Raw genomic sequence first — 25110 nt, 5'->3', positions numbered from 1 at the left:
CTCCTTCTCACTTTCACACTTCATAGGGGTGGACCTGTTGCATCTATTCACCCACTGGGAGAAAGCGTGATTAGTACTGAGCTGTAAGCACTTTCTGATGATCCTAATGAATTCACTCATGCTGTTGCAACCAGTACAAGGACTTCGGCCGGATCCAGGACAGGAAGCTGCCTCTCACCCCGGTGTGCTTCTCTCCTCACCTGCATGGCATATGGGCTGGGCAGAGGTGGGGGCAGAGGGTCGTGGCGGTTCCCCCTCCCACAATAGCGGTCCGGCCTTGTATAGTCTTAGTTGTTTCATACTAAGCTTCAGTTTTAAGTAATTGTTTTGGGAATGAGTGAAAAAGATGAGAAACGGTTTAACTTGAAAGTCTTCTCCTAATTGATATAAAACCTAATTTCATTTCTGCTTTAAAAGGGGGTTGTAAGAGGGTTATTTGGAAAGGCTGGATCGTGAAGTGGTTGGCAAGGAACTGGAGCGCCGCGGTGGATACCGGGCCACGTGCCCCTGGTGGGGAGGGCACACTTGGGGCGCTTTCCGGTCATTCAGTAATACCAAGTCCGCCTTTCCTTCCCGGCGGGGCAGCGGCCACCCCGTCCGTGAGAGGGGAAATCCATGCGGCCCGTAGCTCCGTGCCTCTCCGTGCTCAGCCTCCCCGCTCCGGCGGATGCTCGGGACCTTCCGCACATAAACGCCGGGACTGGCCGGACCAGCCCGGCGCAGGGCCCGTCCTTCCCCGGCCGCTGGTTCCAGGGGGAGCCGCCGAGCCGGGCTTCCCGCTGATTGGCTGAACAAGAGGACGGCCAGAGATGATTGGTCCGGCCGGATGCCTCTCCGCGCACACGCCGCGGCCGCGCCTTCTTCCGCCGCCACTGTCTGGTGGGCAGACGCTATTGGGGCAGACGCGTCGGCCCGCCCCAGCCCGCCCCGCCCCGCCGGAGGGCGCTACGTCACTACCCGGCGAGCCGCGCGCGGCGCTTCCCCCACCCGCTAATGTTTTGGCCGATTCAAGATGGCGGTGCAGGAGTCAGCTGCTCAGCTCTCCATGACCCTGAAGGTGCAGGAGTACCCGACCCTCAAGGTGGGGTCTGCGGTCCGGGCTAGCGACCGCGCTTGGCTGGTGCCCGCGGACCGCGGGGGGGTCGGAGGGGAAGGTGGAGGGGCAGGGTGGGGGCCGGGGCGCGGCCTGGGGCACCGGGCGGGGTCGGGGGGGGGTTCTGCGGGGCCGAGCTTCCGGGATCCGGGGGGCTCTGTGCAGCGGGCTCCCGGGTGCCCTGGGGTCTGGGAGTCGGGAGGCCCGCGAGGCCCGCGAGGTCCGCGCTTCCCAGGGTCCGGGGGTCTACAGCGCCGGGTTCTCCGAGATCTGGGGGTGTGTAGGGCCGGCCTCCCCGGGGCCTGGGGGTCTGCGAGGCCGACCCCCTGGGCTTCCCGGCGGCGGCGGGGTCTGGGGGCCAGGCTTTCCGGGATTTGGGGTCCTTTAGGCCGGGCGATTCGTGGTGTGGGGCCGTCCATTGCCGGCTCTACCTTCGACTTCGTGGCAGGGCGTGGAGCGCGTCTGTCTGGCGCCCCGTTTCGCCCTCCGGAGCCCGATTGTGGCCCCTTCGTCCAAAAGAAAAGGAAAAAAAAAAGGAAAAAACAAACGTGAACTGCCCCAGTGACATTTTGCGGTAGGCAGGCTTGTGGTACTGGGGGCTGGGATGGAGACCGGGGTCTGCAGGGTGTGGGGTCGCGGGCGCCCGGCAAGAGTGCCTGACGGTTCGTCTTCAGCTGTCCTGATATCAGGAGGTGTTGGTGTATTGACTTCCAGTCTCTAATTAGGGAACCTGTAAAGAGAGACCTATCGACCTAATGGGAACCCATCTTGTGGGGCGTCACCAAACCTGAAATACAGCCCTTGCCACTAGGTTCCCAGTTGGGTGACCTTGGATGGCCATTTACCCAAGTCGCCTTCCCTGAGCATGAAGTCTGTGTCTCTAGTAGGAGGGGCCACACTTGCTGCCTACCTAGTTAGCAGAGTATTTGATGGCGATGAGAACAAAGCACCTGGAAACGAATTTCTTAGGAGATCAAGGTCATAACATTCCAGGAGAACCGTGGTTGGGCATCTGTGATTCTGGACTCGTTCCCTGAGAGGCCAGGTAGCTTTTCTCTCCTCCTGGGAGACGCCCGCGTCGCCATCCACCTCAGCGGTGGCAGGTGGTGGTGGGTGCGCTGTGGCGGGTTTGAATACTGCCCCACTGTGTTCATCACTGTCGGGGAGACCCCAGGTAGGGGACGCACCTGCTCTGAGTTTGCTGACTCCTATCACACGTAGGTAATGATAGCACCAGAGCCACCCCAGGTGAATCAGGGGACTCTGCTGCCAGTCGTCATTAGGCAAGTCAGACTGCCGTATGCAGTCCTCGCTGGAAAGCAGAAGTGAGGCTTTGTTGCTTTTCATTGACTAGTGGTGGAGCAGTACTGTTTGTCTGCACCTTGTTTGATCAGGAAGCGCAGGGGAACTTTGGCTACTGCACAAGACGCCTGTTGTCTAGGCCCTTTCAGAATTAGGTGGTAGGTGTTCTTGTATTCAACTCCTTGAAGACCCTATGGCTCGGAGAAGCCATGACATCTGCCACCCAAGGCCCCCAAGCAGACATCATTTGGGTTGATTTCCCCCCACACACATACACCACATGAATAAATGAGGCTTTCGTGGGAGCCACTCATTTCTGGCCTATTGTCTCATTCAGCCTACCCCCAGGCCTGGCACTGGAACTGACAGAACTGTGGCAGTTTGGGACTAGCTGGTGAGTGTAGGCAACACCAGACAGGAAGGGATTTCCCCTCCAAGTTCTCTCCCGTGGTTTCATAATCCTGACTGTGGTTGATTTCTAGAGTTATTAAATAGATTTTGATTAAAAATAATCCTGCAGTTACTTATACAGGTAAAAGAGATACTACAGTGTCAAGTGAGCTTGCGTGGTTAAAAGGAGTTTTGCTTCTGCTTTAGAATGATTTAAGTGAATTTTTGAAATCAGGGAAGCTACTTCCACCATTTTCCCTCATAGTTTGTCTGGATCACCTGTAATCGTCATTGTTGAGAGTTGACATTTTTTTCTAGATATTTTCAGGAGTGATTTCTAGTGGATAAGGAGGAAGTTTCCCTGGGAAACAAGGGTCCCTTGATATAGGAGCATAAGTTAATACGGAATCCCCAGGACACTTGGGAGCTATGCCGGTCACAGTCTTGAGCGCGGTCCAGATACACGAGCCTCGGCGTGGAGCACTGTGCAGACAGCATAAAGAGGGGAGTGAGGGCCGAGGGCTGGAGTTCTACAGGGTGTGTACTATGCTTCTGGGCTTCAAGGGCACGCTCTCCTGCAGGGTAATGGGAGCCAAGTTCTCATTGCTTTCCTGACAGGCAGTGCCTCCTTGGACACGATGGAGGCAAATCCAGGCAGGTTCCTCATAGCCCCAGGGCTGGTGGCAGGCTCCTGGGTGCCTGTGGCACGGGTCTTACCTCCTGGCACAGTGGGAAGAGAATGGCACCGTCGTGACATAACCGCCCTGCCTGGGTTGAGCTGGATGCCTTCTGTTCACTGAGCCCACAGTCTTGGGGTAGGATGGGCTGGTGTGGGCTTTTGGGCCACATGAGTCTTTGTAGTGGGGGATGTGCATTGTAGGATGTGTAGCAGCACCCCTGGTTTCTGCCCATCCACAGAGTGTCTCCAGACATTGCCACATGTCCCCTGGAGGACAGAATCGCCCTGATAAGAACCACTGGACTGGATTTTGCTTTGGGGAACTTGTTTTTTATGTTTTTAGAACAGCAGGGAGAATGGGATTTCTGGAAAACACGTTTGTGTTTTGGGCCTAGCTGTGAGTCTTTACCTGTGAGCACCTGGAACTGGAGGCCCTCTTTTAATTAGCTTTTAAAAGTGTTCTCTGGGTGCGCCTGGGTGGCTCAGTTGATGAAGCATCTGCCTTCAGTGATCTGGGGGTCCTAGGATCGAGCCCCATGTTGGGCTCCCTGCTCCCAGAAGCAGACTCTGGGAGTCTGCTTTTCCCTCTCCTGCTCCCCTCTCGTGTTCTCTCACTCTCTCTCTTTCTCAAATAAATAAATAGAATCTTAAAAAAAAGTATCTTATCAAAGTAACATGTTTATTTTTCAAATTATTTTGCTAACCATCCTGTTTATATTTTGGAGTCTTGACTTCTGTTTTTTCCCTCTCAGAGAGTTGAAGTAAAATAGTATCTTAGAGACCTTCTTTGCCAGCGCCCAAATCAGGTGGGGGTCTTCACAGCCCAGGAGAGACGGTCTGGCGTTGGTCCCTGGGAGACCTGGCTCTGGACCTTCCCTCCCCCAACTCCTCACCTTGAGTCTCACCTGTGCCTCTCTCCGTGCTCTCCCGGGGCCTCTTCTTCTTGGTCCTCCCAGCCTGACCCAGCTATGTCGCCCTCCCAGCTGCCCTCTTCACACGTGACAGGCTGGGGGAGGGGGAGCGTGGGGCGTTGTTCCCAGCAGTGTCTGTGGGTGAATTCTGTGTCTCTCAATTCTCTACTGGACTGTTGAAATCTTCTGCTTTTAATTTGGTGACAGTCTTGTTGACCAAATACTGGTCTGCAGTTTCAAAGCCGGGGTTTGTGCCTGTTGTAGAAAGTCTGGGTGCCAATTATATGCCTAAAGTTACAGCTTTTCCAGCTTGGTCTTGGCTGGATGTAGGGGATCATATGTTCTCAAGTTTGAGAAACAGTGGTAAGCATAAGCATGTGGTCTGAGGGGACAAAATCCTAAATATGCTGAGTCCAGGAGGGAGGCAGTAGTCTAGGTCCTGATTCTTTTTTACTTTAGATCTTGTGGTTTACAGAGTGAGCTGTTCCCTCTCAGAGGTGGTTGTATTCCGTGAATGACACCACTTTTCTCTCTGGCTCCAGGCTTCTGAGTGTGATGCCCTTCCTCTTCTCAGGCTCCAACTTTGTCAGACCTCCAGAGCTCAGTCTTCTCCTACCCCGAGGGCCCTCAGACTGCCTTTGTCTTCCAGGACCCTACCAAAGCCAGAGCACAGTTGAAATGCTTTCCTCTTCCCCTTTGCATTCTCCTGACCTTCTACTCTTGTCTCTTGTGCTGCTGCTCAGATCCTGGGCCACAGACAAGCCATTGGGCTGGGTGGGCCTTTGGGGACAGGGGCTGCTCCATGTCAGGGTGGGTGCCCGAGTGAGTGCAGGCTGTTCGTGGTAGTCTAAACAAGCTTCACGCCAGGAAAGGAAGGGCTTCCAGCGCCCCACTCTCTGTAGCAGTGGGGTAGGCTGGAGCCAGTTCGAGCCCTCGCCCAGGCAAGCAGCTTCAGCATTGGCCAAGGGACAGCCATGCGACAGATGCTAGCGTGAAGTCTGCAGGTGGGGCTCGCTGGTGCTTCTCCCTCCCAGAGCCACTGCGAGGCACCCCAGAGCTGAGGTTCCAGACTCCAAAGGCCTCATGCTCCTTTGGCTTGTGCTCCTTGCTTGAAGAACCTCTGTGTGCTCAGTGGGCACAGCAGGGGACACTGGGGTGTCACAGAGAAAAAGATAGGGCTTGGCAAGGGGGAGGCATTAAACAAGTAATCTCAAACATCTCCAACCTTGAACAGGTGGAGTCAGGCCTGTGTGGGGCGGGGGCGGTGGGGTTCCCTAGGGGTTTGGGGGGGTGGTTTTCAGTGGGCCGCCAGGGCACTTGCGCTTTGGGGCTGTGTCAAGGTCTTGGCTGACCCTAGCACCACTGGCACACAGACCTGTCAGAGCCGTAGGGTTCCGGTGTTCCGGGAGCCACACACAGGTCTTGACAGTGGGGCCCTGAGGGCCAGGGGTGGGAGGGGCAAGCTGGGAGGAGGCCGGCCACTGTGTGCAGCAAAGTGTGCCCTGCTTGGTGCGGACCAAGACACAGCAGAGCTCAGAGCGCCTCTGGTCTTTCTAGGTGTATGTTGTTTTAGAATCTGTATCCCTGGGGGCTATTTGTTTGAAAGCTTTCTGAAAAAAGATTTATTCACTGTTTCAGTAACAACTAAGTGATAGAAAAGAGGTATTATTAGTTTAACAACCCAGCTATTGAGCTGAATGTGGCTGGAGAAAACCCCCCAGCTGTGCTAATGGCCTCACTGACCCATCTTCCCCACCCCCATCTATGAACAAGAGTATTGCACAGCTCTGCTTCCTGCTCCTCCTAGCCCACATGGCCCCAGCCTGGCCTCCTCACCCACTTTCCACTTGTGACCGCTGCTGCCCTCCTTGGGTCTGCCCTCCCTTGTGGGGGGCTGCCCCTGCAGTGGTCAGCTGTGCCTGGAGCCTGCCCCTTCTTGCCTGTGGCTCCAGCACTCGTATCTCTTCCCTCCCAACTCAGTTTCCCCCTTTCAATGGGTTCCATCAGTACCTGGCTCTGATGTCCCCAGGTCCTTCTCCAGCCACTGTCTCCTATTCCTGCCCCCTCCCGTGTGTCTCCCTGGTTCAAGTCAGAAGTCTGGCCCCTGACATTCCTTGAAAATGTGTTTGTCAAGGTCACAGTCCATTTGACACTCCTAAGTGGCCAGTTGCCAGGTGGTTGCCTTCTTCACTAGGCCCCCCTGCTGCCATTCTCTTGCTTCTCCCGGCTAGTCTTCTGCCTTCAGGTTACCTCCAGCCTGGGGTTCTTGAGTCTCCGTGGCAGCAACCAGCCCTGGAGAGGTCTCAAGTCCTGCCTCCAGGCAGGCCTGACCCTGAACTCCCGCCTGGATGGTGGGCCACCTGCCAGGCCTCCTTCCACGACTGAGCAAGGCTCCCTGCCCCAGAATTCGTGCTTCTTGGCACCCAGCCAGCCCATCTTATGTGAAGACTGTCCTCCTGCCCTTTGTGCAGGGTTTGTTCAAAGGCCCTGGGGTGTTCCTGAGGCCTGTGTTTCCTGCAATCTTTCTGTGATCCGTGATCCCCTTGGTCTCCATGGGCTGCAGGGCTCCAGTCTGCTTGTGGGTGGCAGGCAGGAGGGAGGGGAAGGGGGAAGGTGCCTGCTCCTTCCCGGGGGCCTCCTGGAAATGCCATTCATCATTTTGCTTCTGCTCAGAGGCCAGAGCTTATGATTGGCTCTATCCAGCTTTGGGGGGACCTTAGGAAAGCCTGGTGGGGGGCTTATTGCTGCCCTGGCCCTGAGTGCAGCTGGGGTTTGTGGCCCCTGCTGTGCTCTGTCCCTTCCTCTACTTTATGTTCTTTACAGCTTTAGTCAAAGTCTGACGGAATTGTCCCCAGTCTCTCTCCTTGCTTTTCTGTCAGAGCCCTCATTACAACTCACGCTTCTCAGGGCGAGAAGCTGCGTTCTGCTTCCTCACTCCCAGGCTCTGGCCAGGTTCTCAGTGATCCTCACGGTGTCTGGCAGTGAGCACCCACTTACAGCCCCTCCTCCTTGCAACAGGGCCCTGTTTGGCTCCCAGGTTTGTCCCCGGCTCACAGCCGCCCTCCCCCAGTGTGACCGCGTGCCGTGTTTGTAATCTTGTGCGGTCTCATGAGTCTGAGGACTCTCTGTGCAAACTGGTGACTCCCAGATGGTTAGCTCCCCAGTCCCAGGGCCCAGGATCCAGTAGCCTCGTTGGAATCTCTGCAAGGTCGCTCGGCACATACAGGTCTGAACTCCCTACCTTACGTGCCTCCTCCCCAGACCACCTTCTCATCTTCCTTCCTTCCCCCCCCATCAGTTTAGAGCCTTGAGCTGTCTGTCCTCACAGCTTACATCCGTGTGTCTTTCCTCTCTAGCTCCAGCATGTGTTCAGAATTGGACTGGCTTACCTTCCTTCTTCCTGCTGCTGTGGTGCTGGCAGTGGGGGTGGGGGAGCTCGGAGCCTTTGCACATGTTTCCTTCTCCCGGAATTCTCTTCCTTCAGGTGTTCCTCTTATTCCATTACCTTCTTGGATCTTGGCTCCGCTGTAACCTCAGTGAGGTCACTTTGTTTCAACTGGGAGCCCTACCATCTCCCTCCTCTCACTCTTTCCTCTTAGCTGTTACTGTCATACTGCATTTTGCTTCTTTGGTTCTAACCCCTGAGATTGTAGGCTTTGTGGAGGGCAGAGAAATATTTCTTCAGTTAAGGAATGAACTGTTAGTTAAATATTACTTTGGCAATTTTGTTCGAACAAGTAAAAGTTCAAACAGAAGTAAATGTAGCTTCAAATGTATGAGACATATTAAATATGTCTGTGTATCCAGAGAACAAAAACAAATTGGAAAATTACTAGACTTAATGAGAAAGTTCAACACGATAACTGGGCACATAAAAAATATACAAAAATCGGTCACTTTTCTGGGTCAGCAACAACCAGCTAAAGCACCTCATGGGAAAATACCTGTTCACAATAACCTAACAGCATCAGAAAATACCAAGGGAAGCTTTAGCAGCTAATATGATGGGCACTGCGGGAGACACACAGGGGGTCTCAGGAAAGGCCTAGAGGAGGACCAGCACCAGCAGGGAGTGTTGTGTCTAAACATACTGATGGCTGAAGATGCCATCTGACTTGCTTGTGCTGGAGCCCAGACTTCTTATGTGTAATCAGGGAAACACAGGGAAGGGCGGGGCCATGCCAAGGCCAGTGGCTGGCATCCCCCTCGCCGACAGCTGCCACTTCCCGTCACTTGCTGCTCTGCAGTGAGGAAGCCTGCTCTGCTGGTGTTACGTACAGAGGTCGACCCTGGTGCCCATCTGTGGGTTGCTGTGTCGTGTTTGGTCAGTGAGCCCATCCCGAGGGTGGACGGCACTTGACCACGGGGAGGCACGGCTGTGGTGCTCCCTCCACATGGAGGTCCATTGCCCATGTGACGCTGTACTGTGTGCGTGCTGGCTGTTGCTTTGCTCAGACCTTCCTTTCTAAGATGGACCAGTGGCATGGACAGATGTCTGCAGGTACCCAGCAGACCATCCTGCGCTGAGGGAGGAGGGCATGGAGGTGCTGCTGGTGCTATACCCGCGGCGAGCTCTGTCTGCTGCCCTGTGCTGTGAATGGGCTGTGTCATCCTTGCACCTTGAAGCTGGCCAGAAATGTCACTGTTTTGAGAAGCCATTTGAAACTTCATGAGCCTCCCTTGGGGTGTGTGCTGTGCTTGGGAGATTGGTTCCAGGAAGGAGGACGCCTTTGTGATTTGGGAAACTGTCCCATGCCACACATCCGAACACGAGGGGGACTCTTCAGGATGTAGATGTCTGCTGCCGCTCAGGGCTCAATCTAACACTTTACTTTTTGATAAAGATCTTATTTATGTGACAGACACACAGCAAGAGAGGGAACACAGGCAGAGGCAGAGGGAGAAGCAGGCTTCCCATGGAGCAGAGAGCCTGATGTGGAGCTCGACCCCAGGACCCTGGAATCCTGACCTGAGCCAAAGGCAGATACTTAACCAACTGACCAACCCACATGCCCCTTCAGTCTTACACTTTAGAAGATGTTCTTAGCTTTGTGAGAAATAGAAACCTCTTCTGAGGTTTCTTCATTGTGAAAGAAAAAGTCCCATGACATTGGGGAAATCCTTCCTGTGCTGGCAAAAATGGCTGAAAACATTGTGATGACAAACTAAAATGCATTTCTTTGTCTGCAAATACTGTCAGAAAACCCACAGCAAACATTGGAGAAGGTTTGAAGAAACACATACTAAAGCAAATGACACAGTGTAGGAGGATTGCTATAGCGCTGGTGAAAGTACAGATGTTTCATAGAAATCTTACGGTGTTTGCCAGATTCTGTTTCAATTATGAAAACAGGAAGGATTACTTTTTGTGAGTCATTGAAGGGGAAAAATGTACTGAAGGAAATATAATTTAACATCAGCAAACTAAACAGAAATCCCAAGATCTTAAAAGCTACAGTGCAACAAATTACCAAGGAAAAATTAAGTGGATTTAATTAATACAAATTTAAATCTCTGGTATACTCAAATAAAATAGAGCCAGAATTTAAAACAAATAACGATTTTAAAAATCCACCAAATGTAACCCATAAAGAGCTGATTCACATTGATGAGAAAGATCCAAGACCTCTTTTCCTCCTTGAGTGTTAGACAGGGAACACAAAGGGAAAATATGTTGGATTGAACCATGTAAAATTGCTGTTTTGTGGATTAAAAGACAATGGCTGAATAGGCTTATAACATGTAAAGAGATTTTTAAAAAAGAAAAGAAAACTTTCCATTAAGAAAAGCCCAGGATCGGGGCGCCTGGGTGGCTCAGTGGATTAAGCCGCTGCCTTCGGCTCAGGTCATGATCTCGGTGTCCTGGGATCGAGCCCCGCATCGGGCTCTTTGCTCAGCGGGAGCCTGCTTCTCTCTCTCTCTCTCTGCCTGACTCTGCCTACTTGTGATTTCTCTCTCTGTCAAATAAATAAATAAAATCTTTAAAAAAAAAAAAAAAAAAGAAAAAAAAAGAAAAGCCCAGGATCAAGTGGCTTCACTAGTGTATTCTGGTAAATGTTTAAAGAAGAATTAACACTGATTCTTAACAAACTCTTCCCCCAAATAGAAAGGAACATTTCCCAGCTTACTCTGTGATCAGTATTACCCTGATACCAAAACCAGACACAGATATCCAAGAAGACTATAGACCAGTATTTCCCAAGAGTGAATATCGGTGTTAAAATCCTCAACAACACACTAGCAGATTGTGTCTGACAACATAGGAAACATAGGAAAAGAATTATGTGCCATGAGTAAATGGGATATACCCCAGGAATGCAAGGTTGGTTCAAGGTGGAAAAAGCAGTGTAACACACACCACAACAGTATAAAGGACAAAACCCACATGAGCATTTCCATAGACAGAGAAAAAAAAGCACTTGACAGAATCCAACACTTTTTCATGATAAAAACACTCAACAAGGGGCACCTGGGTGGCTCAGTGGGTTAAAGCCTCTGTCTTTGGCTCAGGTCATGATCCCAGGGTCCTGGGATCGAGCCCCCACATTGGGCTCTGCTCAGTAGGGTTCCTGCTTCCCCCCCCCTCTCTGCCTGCCTCTCTGCCTACTTGTGATCTCTGTCCGTCAAATAAATAAATAAAATCTTAAAAAAAAAAAAAAGCTAAAGATAGATCAGTGAGCTAGAACTTAAGATTCCAGATATAAGCCCATACATAGTAACTCTCCTCTCAGTAAGGGTGCCAGGACAGTTAATAGGGAAGGGAGAGGCTTTTCATCAAATGGTTCCAAGACAACTGGCTATCCACATGGAAAAGAAAGAAGTTGAATCCTTCGCTCACACAGTATACAAGCATTAAATCAAAATGGATCAAAGAGTTAAATGTAAGAGCTAAGATTCTTAGATATCACACCTAAAGCACAGGAAACCAAAACAAAGTTATAGGTTGGACTTCAAAAGTAAAAAGCCTGTGCTTCCAAGGACAGAATGGAGCAAAATGTTTGCATGTCACACCTGGTAGGAATCTAGTAGTATCCAGAATTTACGGGAAAAGAGTTCCTAAGGTTCAATAATGTAAAGACAACCCAATTTTCAAATGAACAAATGATTCGAATCGACTTTTCCAGAGAAGATATAAAATGGCTAATAAGCATTGAGAAGATTCTCAACAATATTACTCATTTATGAGATTCAAGTTGAAAACCACAATGAGATACCACTTTCTGCCCCCTAGAGCCATGAATCAGAAAGATGGCTGGTAGCAGGTGTTGGGAGAGGGTATGGAGGAAGCAAAGCTGTCCTGCAGTGCAGGGCATGTAAAATGGCAAAGACACTATGCAGAGCAGTCTGGTGTTTCTCAAAAAAGCTCAACATAGAGTGGCCTGCCATTTAATTCCTCAGTAGAGCTCCCAAAGAAGCGAAAGGTGTCCACATGAAAACCATGCAGGAGTCTCTGTAGCCTTATTACCCATAATAGCCCAAAATTTGGAAACAGTCAAAATGTCCATCAACATATGAATACGTAAACAAATGCAGTATGTTTGTGTGATGGAATGCCATTCTTCAGCAGTAAAAAGGCATGAAATACACGTTACATTATGGCTGAACTGTGAAAACATTACACTGAAGCCAGCCCAAAGGCCCAAAGGCCATAGGCTATCTGCATCCCAAGTGTGTGAAGTGTCTGCGATGAGCAGACCCAGACAGGTTGTGGATGGTTGTCTGCCTGTGGGGAGGACCTCCATGGCAATAGGATTTCTTTTTGGGTTGAGGAAATGTTCTAAAGGTATTTTATGGTGATAGTTGTGCAACCTTATGATTATATTAAAAACTATGAAATTGTACACTCTAAGAGTGTGAGCTTTATGGCATCTGAATTATATCTTAATTAAAATTGGTAAAATAATGATGGCCTGTCAGCATTTTTGTACGCTTCAATGTAATAGAGTTACAGAGCACTCATGTAGGGGTGCCTTGGTGGCTCAGTTGATTAAGTGTCTGACTCTTGATGTCAGCTCAGGTCTTGATCTCAGGGTCATGAGTTCAAGCCCCGCGTGGAAACTACAGAAATTAAAAAAAAACAAAAAACAACAAAAAAAAAACATCCTGCATGGTACTGGCCAACCTTGGGAGGGTATCCATGACCTGCTACTCTGCACACATGAGTTAACTTTAAGATTGATCCACAGAATTCCAGTAGGCAGGTCAGAGATGAGACACAGTTTTGATAACTGCTGTCAAATTCCCCTCCCTTCCCCATGCTCCCTGCCAGCCATGTATGGGTTCCAAGTTACCCCCAAACTTCACCATAGGTTTTCTGTAGCTGCACAGCAGCCCCAAGCCCCGTGTGACTATTGAGTGCTTGAAATGTTGTTCGTCCAAATATGTGTTCAACGTGTAAAACAAAATGTGTACTGGCTTTTAAAGATTTAACACAAAGAGAAAAAATAATGCAACATGTCTAATAAATGCAATATTTGGGGTGTATTGTGTATATAAAATACACTAAAATCAGCTTCATTGCATTCTCTTTAATGTGGTGGAGAGAAAATATTTGAAATGGTGTGCACACACAGCTCACCATTCCACAGACAATCCTGCTGTGGCTTTATCCTTTCCGTTTCTCTTGTCCATTTATGCTCTAGTTCTCTTTCCGTAGCCATCCAGATTTGTAGTGAGTACCAATATTGTGGACTTTCCCTCCCCATATTTGTTCTCTGTCTCCTGTGCTTTTTTTGTATCTTTTTTCCTTTCCTTCTTGGTAGATTGATAAGGTTTTCTTTGTTCCATTTAATTTCCTCTTTTGGTTTGACAAGCTCACAGCCACACCCGGGTTGTGACAGATCTGAAAGGTCTCCACACTGTCTCCCTAGTGGCAAACCACTCCTCCCCCTGGTATGCTGGTGTTGGAATGTCACATAAAGGGACCTCACAGCTGCACTGTATGTCTCGCTTTTCCCCTGCCCGTGACTGAACTTCAGTGGCGGCACCCACATCAGTGGGCAGTTTACCATCCCCATGGATGCATGTTTGAGATGGTTCCCATCTTGGGCTTACAAATAAAACTACTACAGGCATTTGTGTACAAGTCTCTCTGTGGTTTCTCTATTTGTTTCTCTTGGAATTGGAATTGCTGAGTGATGTGTTACATGTATGTTTACCACCATAAGCAGCCAGATTCTGTTCCTGAGGGTCATACATACCACTGCCCGCAGTAGCATCCAGGTGTCCTCAGCCTGACCGGCAGGTGCTGGGGAAGTCCTGCTAGCATGCCCTAGTGTCCTGTCTTGGCTCTCCAGAGACACAGAATCATCTTGTACGGGTGGAAAACAGAGAGGGAAGGAGGAGGGGGAGAGAGGTGGAGACTGACTATGCAGAATTGGTTTATGGGATTATAGGGGCTGAAAAGATCTGCAGTGGGCAAGCTGGAGCCCCAGGAGAGCTGACAGAAGTCTGCTTTACCCAACCCAGTGTGCAAACGCGATTCTCCAGACATACCCAGAGCCACCTCTCACCCTGTGTCTCTACCTTGTGGCCTGGTCAGCTTGACAACACATACCACTAACTCTCACATGTCCCCTTGTGGCTTGAACTTGGATATTTCTGACTAATGATGTTATGTGTCTTTATTTTTTTTATTATTTTTTTTTAATATTTTATTTATTTATTTGTCAGAGAGAGAGGGAGAGAGAGTGAGCATAGGCGGACAGAATGGCAGACAGAGGCAGAGGGAGAAGCAGGCTCCCTGCCAAGCAAGGAGCCGGATGTGGGACTCGATCCCAGGACGCTGGGATCATGACCTGAGCTGAAGGCAGCGGCTTAACCCACTGAGCCACCCAGGCGTCCCAATGTTATGTGTCTTTATTATTAGCCCTTTGTATATCTGCTTTTGGGACTTTTTGTTAAAACCTTTTGCCTATTTTTAAAATGGGATTGTCTTCTTGGTCTTGAGTTGTAAGAGGTTTTTGTGGTTTTTTTTTTTTTTTTTGACCTACAGAGATCACAAGTAGGCAGAGAGGTAGGCAGAGAGAGAGGAGGAAGCAGGCTCCCCTGCTGAGCAGAGAGCCCGATGCGGGGCTCGATCTCAGGACCCTGAGATCATGACCTGAGCCACCCAGGCGCCCCGAGTTGTAAGAGTTTTAAATATGTTCTAGATGTAAGTCCTTTGTCAGATTTACATACACTGAATGTTTTCTCCTACTCTTTGCCTTGCCTTTAATAATTGTCTTTCAAAGAAAAGTTTTAGTTTAATTAATCTTTCTCTTATAGCTAGTACCTTCTGTATCCCTGTGAGAAATCTTTGCTTCTCTTAAGATTGTGAAGGTTTTCTCCTGTGTTCCGTCTAAAATTCTGTAGTTTTAGCTTTGATATTTGGATCCGTGGGCATTTAAGAATTTTTGCGGCCCACATGAAGTCCAGGTTGCTGTCCTCCCTCTCCCATGTGGCTGTCTAGTTCTGCTCCGCTGTTGCAGAGCGGGTCCTCTCTGCCCTGAGTCGCTGGGCCCCTTGTTGGGCTCCTGATCTGGGTTCTCCACCCTCCTCCAGTCCTGGTGTGTTCATTGTAACTTCATGGGAGTTGTGGAAATCAGATACCATTGCTGTGTGTTATCAGCACCATAGGAATATTTTTTATCATGGTAAAGCATAGCATGAACTAGTCATCTCCATTTTTTTTTAAGATTTTATTAATATGGGACACCTGGGTGGCTCAGTGGGTTAAGCCGCTGCCTTCGGCTCAGGTCATGATCCCAGGGTCCTGGGATTGAGTCCCGCATCGGGCTCCTTGCTCGGCAGGGAGCCTGCCTCTCTCTTCACCTCTGCCTGCCTCTCTGCCTGCTTGTGTGCTTTCTCTCTCTCTCTCTTTCTGACAAATAAATAAAATCTTAAAAAAAAAAAAAAGATTGTATTAATTTATTTGACAGCTTATAAGTAGGCAGAGAGGCAGGCAGAGAGAGAAAGGAGGAAGCAGGCTCCCTGCTAAGCAGAGAGCCAGATGTGGGACTCGATCCCAGGACCCTGGGATCATAACCTGAGCCGAAGGCAGAGGCTTTAACCCACTGAGCCACCCAGGCGCCCCTAGTCGTCTCCATTTTTAAGCGTGCAGCAGTATTAGCCATATGCATATAATGTCTCTTGAGCTTTTTCGCTTGCACAACTGAAACTTTGTACCTGTTTGTCTTGATCAATTCAAAATGCGGTTGACTGGGTGCTTGTAAACTATAGAAAGTTCTCCTGGGTCCTGGAGGCTGGAAATCCAAGACGAGAGTGCCAGGATGGTCTGGTTCTAATGAGGCCTCTTCCATGTTGCTGACGGCTGCCTTCTCCTGTGTCACATGTGGTGAAGACAGTGGGCAGTTCATTCAGAAGGATGCTGATCCCAGTCATGAGGGCCGCACTTTGTAACCCAGTCCCCTCCCAAAGCTCCAAACCATACCATTTGGTTGGGGGTAGGTGGGTGCATTATGGGGATGGGGACACATCCGTCTGTTGCACCATTAAATCCCTCTCCTTTTCCCCAGCCCCCCGCAGCCGCCCTCCTTTATTCTGTTTCTGATCATTTGGCTACTCTCGGTGTCTCCTGGGAAAAGAGCCCTACCCTTCAGTGTTTGGTGACTGGCCGTTTCACTTGGCGTGATGTCCTGCAGCTCCTCCATGGTGCGGCATGTGGGAGGGTTTTCTTCTTTCTGAGGCTGAATCATATTCCATTGGGTGTATACGCGCCATTTTGGTAGTCGGTCCCTCCATCCGTCCATTCGCCCGCAGACACTTGAGTGCCTCCCTATCTCAGCTGCAGGGCCTACTGCTGCCATGATCATGGGTGTGCCAGCATCTCATGGAGACCCTGCTCTCCGTTCCCCAGGGAACATGCCCAGACATGGAACACTGGGCCATGAGCTCATCCTTGATCCTCCACACTGTTTTCCACAGTGGCCGCAGCCCACAGCGCACGGGGCTCCCGTCGGTCCATGGCCTTGCCATGGTTCATTGGTGTCTGCTCCTCTGAGAGCCACCGTCCTGCGGGCTGTGACGTGGGGTCACCCGTGGTTCTGACCCGCATTTCCCTGATCCCTGGTGACACTCGGGCCTGTCCTGTGTGGCTCGGCCACTGCACAGGTCCTCCGGAGAGCTGTCCTCTCAGCTCCTCTGCCCACCTTGGGGTTGGCAGGGGTTGGGGGTTCGTGCCTTTCCTCTGGAGCTGGAGCTCTCCACCTGCCCCGGGTGCAGACCCTTTTCAGCCTCGCACTCTGCCTGGGTGCCCTCCTCTTCTGGGGTTACGGCCTCACTATAGATCACTTCCTTTGCTTCGCATGAGTTTTAAATTTGGCTAAATTGTCTGCTTTTAGTTTTGCCTGTTGCCTGTGCATTTAAGACTACGTTTCTCTTGGACTTAGAGTCACCTTGTCCACTTTCCTTAGGCTATGGATTGTTTTTTTTCCTTCTCATTCGACTGTTATTTGCTGGTTTCTTACCTCGCTGCTTTTTGCTGTATCTTGTTTCCTTTCATTGATTTTGTTGTTTGTCTCACTGAGGGCTCTCTGAGTAATTTTCCTCTCAGAAAAGGGATGTGGGCGCTAAACTTGGCAGTGCCGCATATCTAGAAGTATCTTAATCTTGCCCTTCTGGAATGATAGTTTGGCTGCTTTCAGTATCTTCAGCATTTCAGAAATTCCATTCCTTCATTTGGCCAAAGCCCTTCTTGAAGGAGGCTGTGAAGGAACTGTTGGTGACTGAGCAGCAGGGGACATTTGGGGAAAGGCAGGGGAGGCCCGGACCCCAGGCTGGGTGCCCTGTGGGCAGAACGCTGAGCAGCTTTCCAGGGCCAGCTGCCCGGTGTCCTCAGGACAGAAGCTGGCACGGGAGACTGCTCAGTGCTCCTGGGACATAAATTCTGAGAGCTCCTGGTGGGGGATGGGCCAGACCGGTGAGGGGCACAGGACACATCAGGGTGTGGGCAGCAGAAGATGAGGTCCTGAGAGCTCAGCCCTGTGGAGCTTGTGACCAGATGTGGGGCGGGAGCACCAGGGACAGCTCAGGGGTTCTTGGGTGGAAGGAGTGGCCCCGGAAAGCTCCTGTCCAGGCCATTTGGAGGTCAGACTCCGGAGTGGAGGCTGAGGGGCTTACTTAGGCCCAGGGAAGATGCAGGCCACATGGTGGGAGAGCAAAGTGGGGCTCACAGCCCCCCAGAAGTGTACGAAGTCCTGACTTAGTTTCTTTTATCGAAAGATAGAAGAATTAATGTTGACTATAACCTTATAAGTTGGGCCTAGGTATCGATGAGGGACTAAAGATGAGTGTTAGAGTGTTGTCTGCTTCTTTTTGGATAAAAGTTAAAAATGGAGATCCAGGCCTGTAGCGCCTCCTTCAGAGTCTCCTTTTCTCCCCTTGGCTCTGAGGGATGAGCGTCATGCCAGGTGTCGTGAGCAGAAGGCAGGACCTGAGACTCCTGGGATTCCCATGCTGGTGTCCCCTGAGCTTGGGTACGTTGACCACAGGGAGACCTGCTGGATCTTAGGGGCATGGCAGTGTCTAGCCGTGTGACGGCGCTTACCGGCTGCTCCTGTGGCTTTTCAGTTGCCTGGAGCTGGAGGTGTTCCCGTCCCCTGGCTTGTGCTTGGGCCAACAGTGTGTGCAGGTGTATGGCTTTTTCTCTTTTCCTGTGTTGTGATTGTTTTGTTTGTATTTATTGAAACATAGTTTTAACATTTGAATTTAGAATAAAACTTTGAAGCTTTTGTTATCGGGCATCACGGGATTTGTTTCAGTTCACTTTTCAGTAATTCTCTTGATTGTGTTTTATGGAAATATCAGCCAGGTCATATTGGAAACACACACAACATATTGGAAACACACAAACTGTCTGGCACGGTTTGCAGGCCCTGGGGTGGGTGGGGCTCTGAGAACAGTCCAAGATTCTGAAAGGAAGGATGCATGCATCAGCATCCCACAGTCCGCCAGCCTCAGGGCCTCCTCAGAGCTGCTCTGCTCTTGGTGAGGAGGGTCAAGCACATGCACACACCTGGGTCTCCGTGCTGTGCTATTAGGAGGGACCTTTGCCTAAACTGAGACTCAAGGCAGGGAGCCCTTCCCTTTGGACATGGAAGACGGGACCTGTGTCTGCGTCTGGCACCTGCTCGTGGCTTTACTCTTGTCCATGCGCCACAGTGGAAGGCTCTTCAGGGACTGAAATCAGAACAGGCCTGGTTAGGTTGGGGACCTCAGTGCAGGTGATGGTGCATGGGTGTTGCGGGCACTCTGCACCACTCCATGTTAGGGACGGTCCTTTTACTTTGTCTAGAGACTCTCCTATCTTGCTTGTGTAAGACCATGGCGCAGTTGCAGGAAAGCCTGCTAGACCCAGCTGCTGGGGATGAGCCCTCCTCAAGTGGTGGACGTGGTTTGTCTAACAGCATTTTGCCTCTTGAGCCGGGAAGACCCAAGGTGTGGTGGACAGGAATGTTTACCCACTGCCACCGTGTCTGCAGGGCAGCTTGGGGGGTGGCAGCTGGGGCAAGGGCAGTACTGGACCCCTGGCCAGGTCTTGGGGAGGTCCTGCTGCTGGGGTCCCTGGTGTCTAGGTTAGTGTCTAGGTCCCCTAGGTGTCCCTGCTCCTGTCAATCCCAGGTTCCTCCCTGCCATGCATGGTGCCTGGCACCTGGTAGAATGGCAGTGCAGACTTCTGTGGTGAACTGCTGACTGCCAGGGCGTCCATGCCACATGAGCTGCATTTGACGAGTGAGAAGTACTGGACCTGGAGCCCGAGAAGGTCTGGGAGCAGTGTTGGCAGCCACTGTCTCTCAGTGACACGCCATCCTTCCTGGGTCTTTTGTTGGCTGTTCTATAGGGAGAGGTGGTTTTGTCCCTGGGGGCTGAATAAATGGGGTCTGACTGAGATGACTTCGATGCATACCTGTGGCGACATGCTGACACCCCGACCGTCTGTGCGCTTCCACCCTGTCCTGCGTGGCCTTCCCGGTGTCCCAAGTCTGCGGCACCTGCCGGCCCCATCACAGGCCACTGCGGGTTTTCCATCTGATGGATCTCGTAGTGGTCATCTCCTTCAGCTGTTTGGCCTCCTGGATGAACTTTGGGATTATTTTGTTAGTGTGCCCTTAACAGTTTTCTGGAAAGAAAGGAGCTGCCTCTGGATTTGTGGGGTGGGGAGGGTATGCGTCTTCTCATTAGTGTCCTCATCCAGGAACACAGATGAGCCTCCGTTCACACAGGCTTTTTGTGGGCCTTGGTCAGGGTTAGAGTAGATGTTAGGGTAGAGTGCAAGGAGCCTAGGACTTGTGCCTGCCAAAACACTGTGAAGGGGGTCTGGGCGTCGCACATGTAGGACTGCTGGTGCTCACACATCAATTACCGTTCTTCCCCAGGTGCCCTACGAAACACTAAATAAACGCTTTCGGGCTGCTCAGAAAAACATTGATCGAGAAACGAGCCACGTCACCATGGTGGTGGCCGAGCTGGAGAAGACTTTGAGCAGCTGCCCTGCTGTGGACTCTGTGGTCAGCCTTCTGGATGGTGTGGTGGAGAAGCTCAGTGTCCTCAAGAGGAAGGTCAGTGCGGCTTCTGGACCATCCTGCCCACCTGCCTACGTGTGAGCTATAGTGTAGGTCCTACAGCCCAGCATTCTGATGGACCCAGGCTGTCCCCAAAAGGGCTGTCCTCTGCGGGAGCCAGGATGCAGCAGAAACCAGACAGCCGTGCCTTGGGGAGGTAGGCTCTCACAGCCAGAGTGTGAGAGAGGCGAGCCCCTCCATGCTCTCTGCTCTGCAGCCTCTGCGGGGCTGGCGTCCGGCTTCCAGTCCTGTGTTCCTGCTCCTGTGTCGCTGGGTTGTCCCAGCTCTGGAGTGTCTCAAGCACAGACAGGAGGCAGATGATTGATTATTTTTAGGCTTTCCCCTCAAAGCTTCATATAGGGTTTCTCATTTCTGGGAGAGGGAGGTAGGGTACACTACCATGCCTGGGGAACCACCCAGAGAACACAGCAAGATGCTTCATAACATCCTACTGAACATGTCAAAGGGCTCATGGAACAGAAAGGTGATCACCAGAATTGGAGGGCAGGGGCCAAGAGGAGAGAAGGGCAGGACCCATGGCTGCCTTGCTGGCCAGTGTCTGGGGCCAGCTTGGGGGTGGGGGGAGGCCAGGGCTAGTAGTGAGATCTGGTGGCTGTGTATGTCAGGTGGGGGTGCCCCAAGTGTGGCCTCCTATGGCAGAGCATCACAGTCTGTTTCAGAACACTAGGGGAGCCAGGACCCTTCTCTTCAGCCTGAGGTAAGGGGTCCCAGCTGATGGAGCCTCCAGGCGCTAGGCACACTAAATGCATTTCCCAGGGGCAGGACACCGTCCGCCAGAGCATCAGGGGTCACAGAGGACCACAAGGTGCATGGGAAGCTGTGGTTGAGGTTTGTTAAAGTGTGGCACGAACAGGAGACTTCACTCAGATTTCAGATGTAGAGATTATCAGGGACCAAACTTGACTATAGCCAAAGATTAAACAGCTGAGGATATTTGCAAGGGCATTTAAAGCATAAAGCATAATTGAGAGTTTAAAATAAACCAAATAAAACGTAAATTAAAAGTATAACTGAAATGAAAAACTCAAGTGTTTGCTTATAACACACTTTTTAACATTTAACAGGCAGACAAAGCTAGAGAGGATTTGTGAGCTGGAAGGTAGGTGTGAGGAAATTACCGAGAAATTCTAGCAGCACACAGAACCAAAAACACAGAGCTGTGTAAGAGGGTGGGAAGCCACAGAGACTAGATTGGAGACCATGTTTGACCAAAGTCAAGAGAGGGCACAGGAAGAGTAGCCAAGATTCTCAGAATTGATGGAAGTTACCAGTTCAGAGTCCTAAATGGATAAAAAAAGATAAACCTAGAATTTCGCATCATGAAACTGAAAAGAGAGAAAAATCTTAAAAGCAGCTGAAGGAAGAAAACCACTTCCAAAGAAGCAGCAAGTATTCTGGCAGCAGGGGGCTGCTGGAGAGCATGGCGAGGGCTTGAGGGAAACGCAGGCCGACTGGGGCCCTGGGTGCATTTGCGTGTCTGGCTCCTTGGTGGCCCTGATCATGTGTCACCTACTTGGCGGTCAGCTGCCCTCCCAGCCAGAGCTGATATGGAACGTGTCTGCGGAGCTGTATTCATTTTGAACAGACTTGACGTTGAGGAGAAAAGTATTAGCAAGGATAGAAAGCCGCAAAATGCTAACACATGGCTGAGGTAATCAGGAAGTGGCAACAAATGTGCAGTCAGGCTTTGGTGGCAGCTCAGCCCCAGACCACAGAGGGCAAGAAGGTGCGGCTCTGAGGGGCAGGTGTTGACTTGCCTCTGGGTGGTGACGGGACAGGGAGGTGCTCCCCTTTGCTGCTTCTGTCCCCCAGCCCCAGGGACACCCCCCGCCCCCCTCTGATGTCTGCCCTATGGTGGCAAGGGCCCTGTGCTGACGTGCCTTCTGCCCACGGCACAGGCAGTGGAGTCTATCCAGGCAGAGGACGAGAGCGCCAAGCTGTGCAAACGGCGGATCGAGCACCTCAAGGAGCACAGCAGCGACCAGCCAGCGGCCGCCAGCATGTGGAAGAGGAAGCGCATGGACCGCATGATGGTGGAGCACCTGCTGCGCTGCGGCTACTACAACACCGCCGTGAAGCTGGCACGCCAGAGCGGCATTGAGGTGGGCATGCACGGGCCCCCGCCATCCCAGTCTGGGCACCAGGGCCAGTGTGTTGCACGCTCCGGCAGCAGCCTGCGGCAGGGGGTCATCCCCACTCTGTACCTGTCCTTTGGTACTGTTCGCGGCGTCCCACCCACCTGTCTGCAGTGGTTTCCACAGTTCAGGCATAGAGACAGGCAATGCTCTGGCTGTCAGTGCCCATGCAGGCCAGGCTCTGTGGAGCTTCGGGAGCACGGCTGCTCAGCAGTGGCAAAGGCGTCCAGTGCCCTCACCCCATGCCAGCACTTCTCAGACTCCTGTGCACCTCTGTCTGTTGTCTAGCCTGTGTGCTGCCCTTCTGTCATCGGGCCATTGCATCTCCCTGGCCCACCGGTCTCCACTCTGCACCCAGTAGTCCCTTGGTCCTGCTCCTACCCTCTTCCTTCCCTGCCCAGCACAGCCATTGTATACCTGATGGACGGGCTCTGTGGTCCTTGTGTTTGTCTGGCACCACCGGTGCCTCTGCATGGTCACGTGGGTGCTCGCAGATAGCCTGCACTCCTTTCCCTGCCCCTGTGGGCAGAGCGTGGCCAGGTGCTCCTAGCCTCAGGAACATGGACTTTGAAGGGGAGAGAGGCAGGTGGTCCAACAGGATTGTTTACAGGGGTGCATAGGGCAAAGGGGCAGGATGGCTGGTGATTTTCAGAAGGCTGGTTGGGGTCGACTTGCAGAGATGAAGGGAGGGTCCTGGGACAGGCCTGGGAGCTTTCCGGTACTGGGGTATGGGGGGTCTGAGCACATGCAGAACTCGTAGAGTGGGGCTTCCCCTCAACTGAGATGGGTGTGGGTTGGGGGTGTTGAGTTGGAAGCACTGCTCTAATAGGCTCTCTCTGGTTCCTCTGTGAGTCACGATGATGGCGGTGGTACGACCTTGGACATTCGCTAAAGGATCCCTGTGAGATTTACATGTGGAATGCCCAGCTCCACAGCTATAGGTAGAATTAAGGTTGCTTCCAGAAGCAAGCTTGGGCCCTTGGGGTGGGGGGAGGTCTTCTGACAAGATGGGGTGCTGTCACCAACCAAGAGGTTGATGTACCAGGGTTCATTCACATTTAAAACTTCTGTTTGTCAGAAGATGCCATGGAGGGAGAGCTTATCAGGTCAGCCCAGATAGGGGCTGTGTGTCGCACACGGAACCGTGATCTTAGAAGAGAGTCCTACCCTGCTGGTGTCCTGGTGTGTCTGTCTGCATTTGAAATCAGTGGTGGCACCTCATGGGGGCGACCCTGATTGTCTGGCATGATTTCTAGCTTGCCTCCAGTAACCCGGTTTAACACTTCTGGTGTGGGTCCCACACCCCAGGGTCCATGGACATCCAGGACAGCCATCAGCAGAAGAGAAAGATGGTAAAGACCCAAACCCTGAGGCCGTGTGGACCAAAGACACAGGTGGACCCTGAGGTGCGGGCAGGAGAGGCCATCTCTCAGAATTTAGAGGAAAACTGAAAACCAGAGATGGGAAATAGGAAAGATGACCCTCATGTAGGTGGCCCAATGTTTTCCTGCAGGGAGGCTTTAGAAAAGAGAAGAAAATGCTAGAGAGATGGCCAAAGCAGTGGTTCATGAGAACAGCTGAGCTCTGAGATGATGTGAGGCTGCAGTGCTCAGCACTTATTGTCAGAGCTCATGTCAGGAGGGTTAGGGGTCGCTGGATCTGCCCCTGTCTGACCTTGCTGCCTCGACAGGCCTGCAGTCAGGGGGTGGGGCCTGAGGCCGAGTGAGGCCGGGGATCCATCTGTTTGTTCCGGAAGACTTGGGCGACCTGGCCCAGACTGCCCACGGCTGGGCTGCTGTACTGAGCTGGCGAGCCCCTAGGTCATCTGCAGGGCACCGACCCTGACGGCGGCACACCGCTTGCCCTTCAGGTTGGGGGCTCTTCTGCCCTGGACTGGCTATGTCTTGTCCCCAGCGAGATGCCTGGGCAGTGCCTGTGCTGGCCCTGACGCCACCCACCGGCCCTCGGCCCTCACTGCTCCTTCTCAGAATCTCAAATACATCTTCAGAGGGAAAAAACAAAACAAAACAAGATGAGGGTATGGGTTGCCAGGGTTCCCAGGGCTGATTGTGAAGGTGTGTAACAGGGTCAGGCCGCTGCTAGGGTCGGGGGCGAGGTTGTGGATTGGGCCTTTGGTTTGGGAGACTGTATCCAAATGATTTGCGGGCCTGCCCCTCATCCTGGCCCAGGGAAGCTGGAGAAGCTGGCTGAGCTGGCCGGTGGGCTGTGCTTGGACACAGGGTGGGAGCTCAGGAGCTGGCTGGGTGGGGTGTGCTGGGGGATGGGGGAGCATCTGCAGACTTGGGGCTGGGGTCCTGACGTCCGGTGTTCTGAGTGCGCACTGCTTCCTTCCCCTAAGGACTTAGTGAACATCGAGATGTTCCTGACGGCCAAAGAAGTGGAAGAGTCCCTGGAGAGGCGGGAGACGGCCACCTGTCTGGCCTGGTGTCACGACAACAAATCGCGGCTGCGCAAGATGAAGGTGTGCAGGAGCCCGGGTGCGGCTGTGGGAGGGACCACTCAGGATGGGGCTGGGGGCATGGCACGGGGGCGGGGCAGACACCTGCCTGCAGCCCACTGGCCTGCACCTGTTGACTCAGAGTTCTGTGCTTCTGGTTTGGGGGGGTGGTTTGTGGGGTTTGGTGTAGCTTTGGGGTTATTTTTGGTTGTGATGTTTGGGTTTTAGGTAAAATCCCTAAAAAGTGTACCCCGTTCTGCATTATGGTTTGGACAAGTGTTCTGAGCATGGGGTTCTGAAGGAGCAAGGTGCCGCCTGCCTGCGTGTGCTCAGCTTGTTAGCGGCTGCAGGTCCTTCCCACCCCCGACCCCTTAGTCACCGAGGCAGGAAAGCCCGGTCCGCCTGCAGGGGTGCAGCGTTCCAGGCTGGGCTCCTCTCTGGTACAGCTTTTCTTGAGACCCACAAGCAGCTTCCAGAGTGGACCTTTAATCATAACTTAGAGACCCAAAACATGCTTACTGACAGGTGTTGTCCCTGGAGCTTGCAGAAATGTTTAACTTC

The 25110-nt window shown here is 52.0% G+C and overlaps 1 protein-coding gene across 2 annotated transcripts in view; it reads left to right on the top strand.

The window, feature by feature from the left end:
* Nucleotides 1–939: 939 nt before the first annotated feature.
* MAEA (macrophage erythroblast attacher, E3 ubiquitin ligase) overlaps nucleotides 940–25110 on the top strand; it is a 32680-nt gene continuing 8509 nt past the window's right edge. Inside the window, exons 1-4 of one of the 2 annotated variants that reach the window (XM_082727164.1) lie at nucleotides 940–1081; nucleotides 19750–19932; nucleotides 21855–22058; nucleotides 24451–24573. In XM_082727164.1, coding sequence (XP_082583290.1) covers nucleotides 1013–1081; nucleotides 19750–19932; nucleotides 21855–22058; nucleotides 24451–24573 — 579 coding nt within the window. In that variant the 5' untranslated portion in view covers nucleotides 940–1012. The remainder of the gene's footprint in view (nucleotides 1082–19749; nucleotides 19933–21854; nucleotides 22059–24450; nucleotides 24574–25110) is intronic. The other variant, XM_082727165.1, reaches the window with a different exon arrangement.

The sequence above is a fragment of the Mustela nivalis genome (assembly GCF_964662115.1).
Source record: "Mustela nivalis genome assembly, chromosome: 4".
Taxonomy (NCBI): domain Eukaryota; kingdom Metazoa; phylum Chordata; class Mammalia; order Carnivora; family Mustelidae; genus Mustela; species Mustela nivalis.
This window is presented reverse-complemented; position numbering and strand designations above follow the sequence as displayed.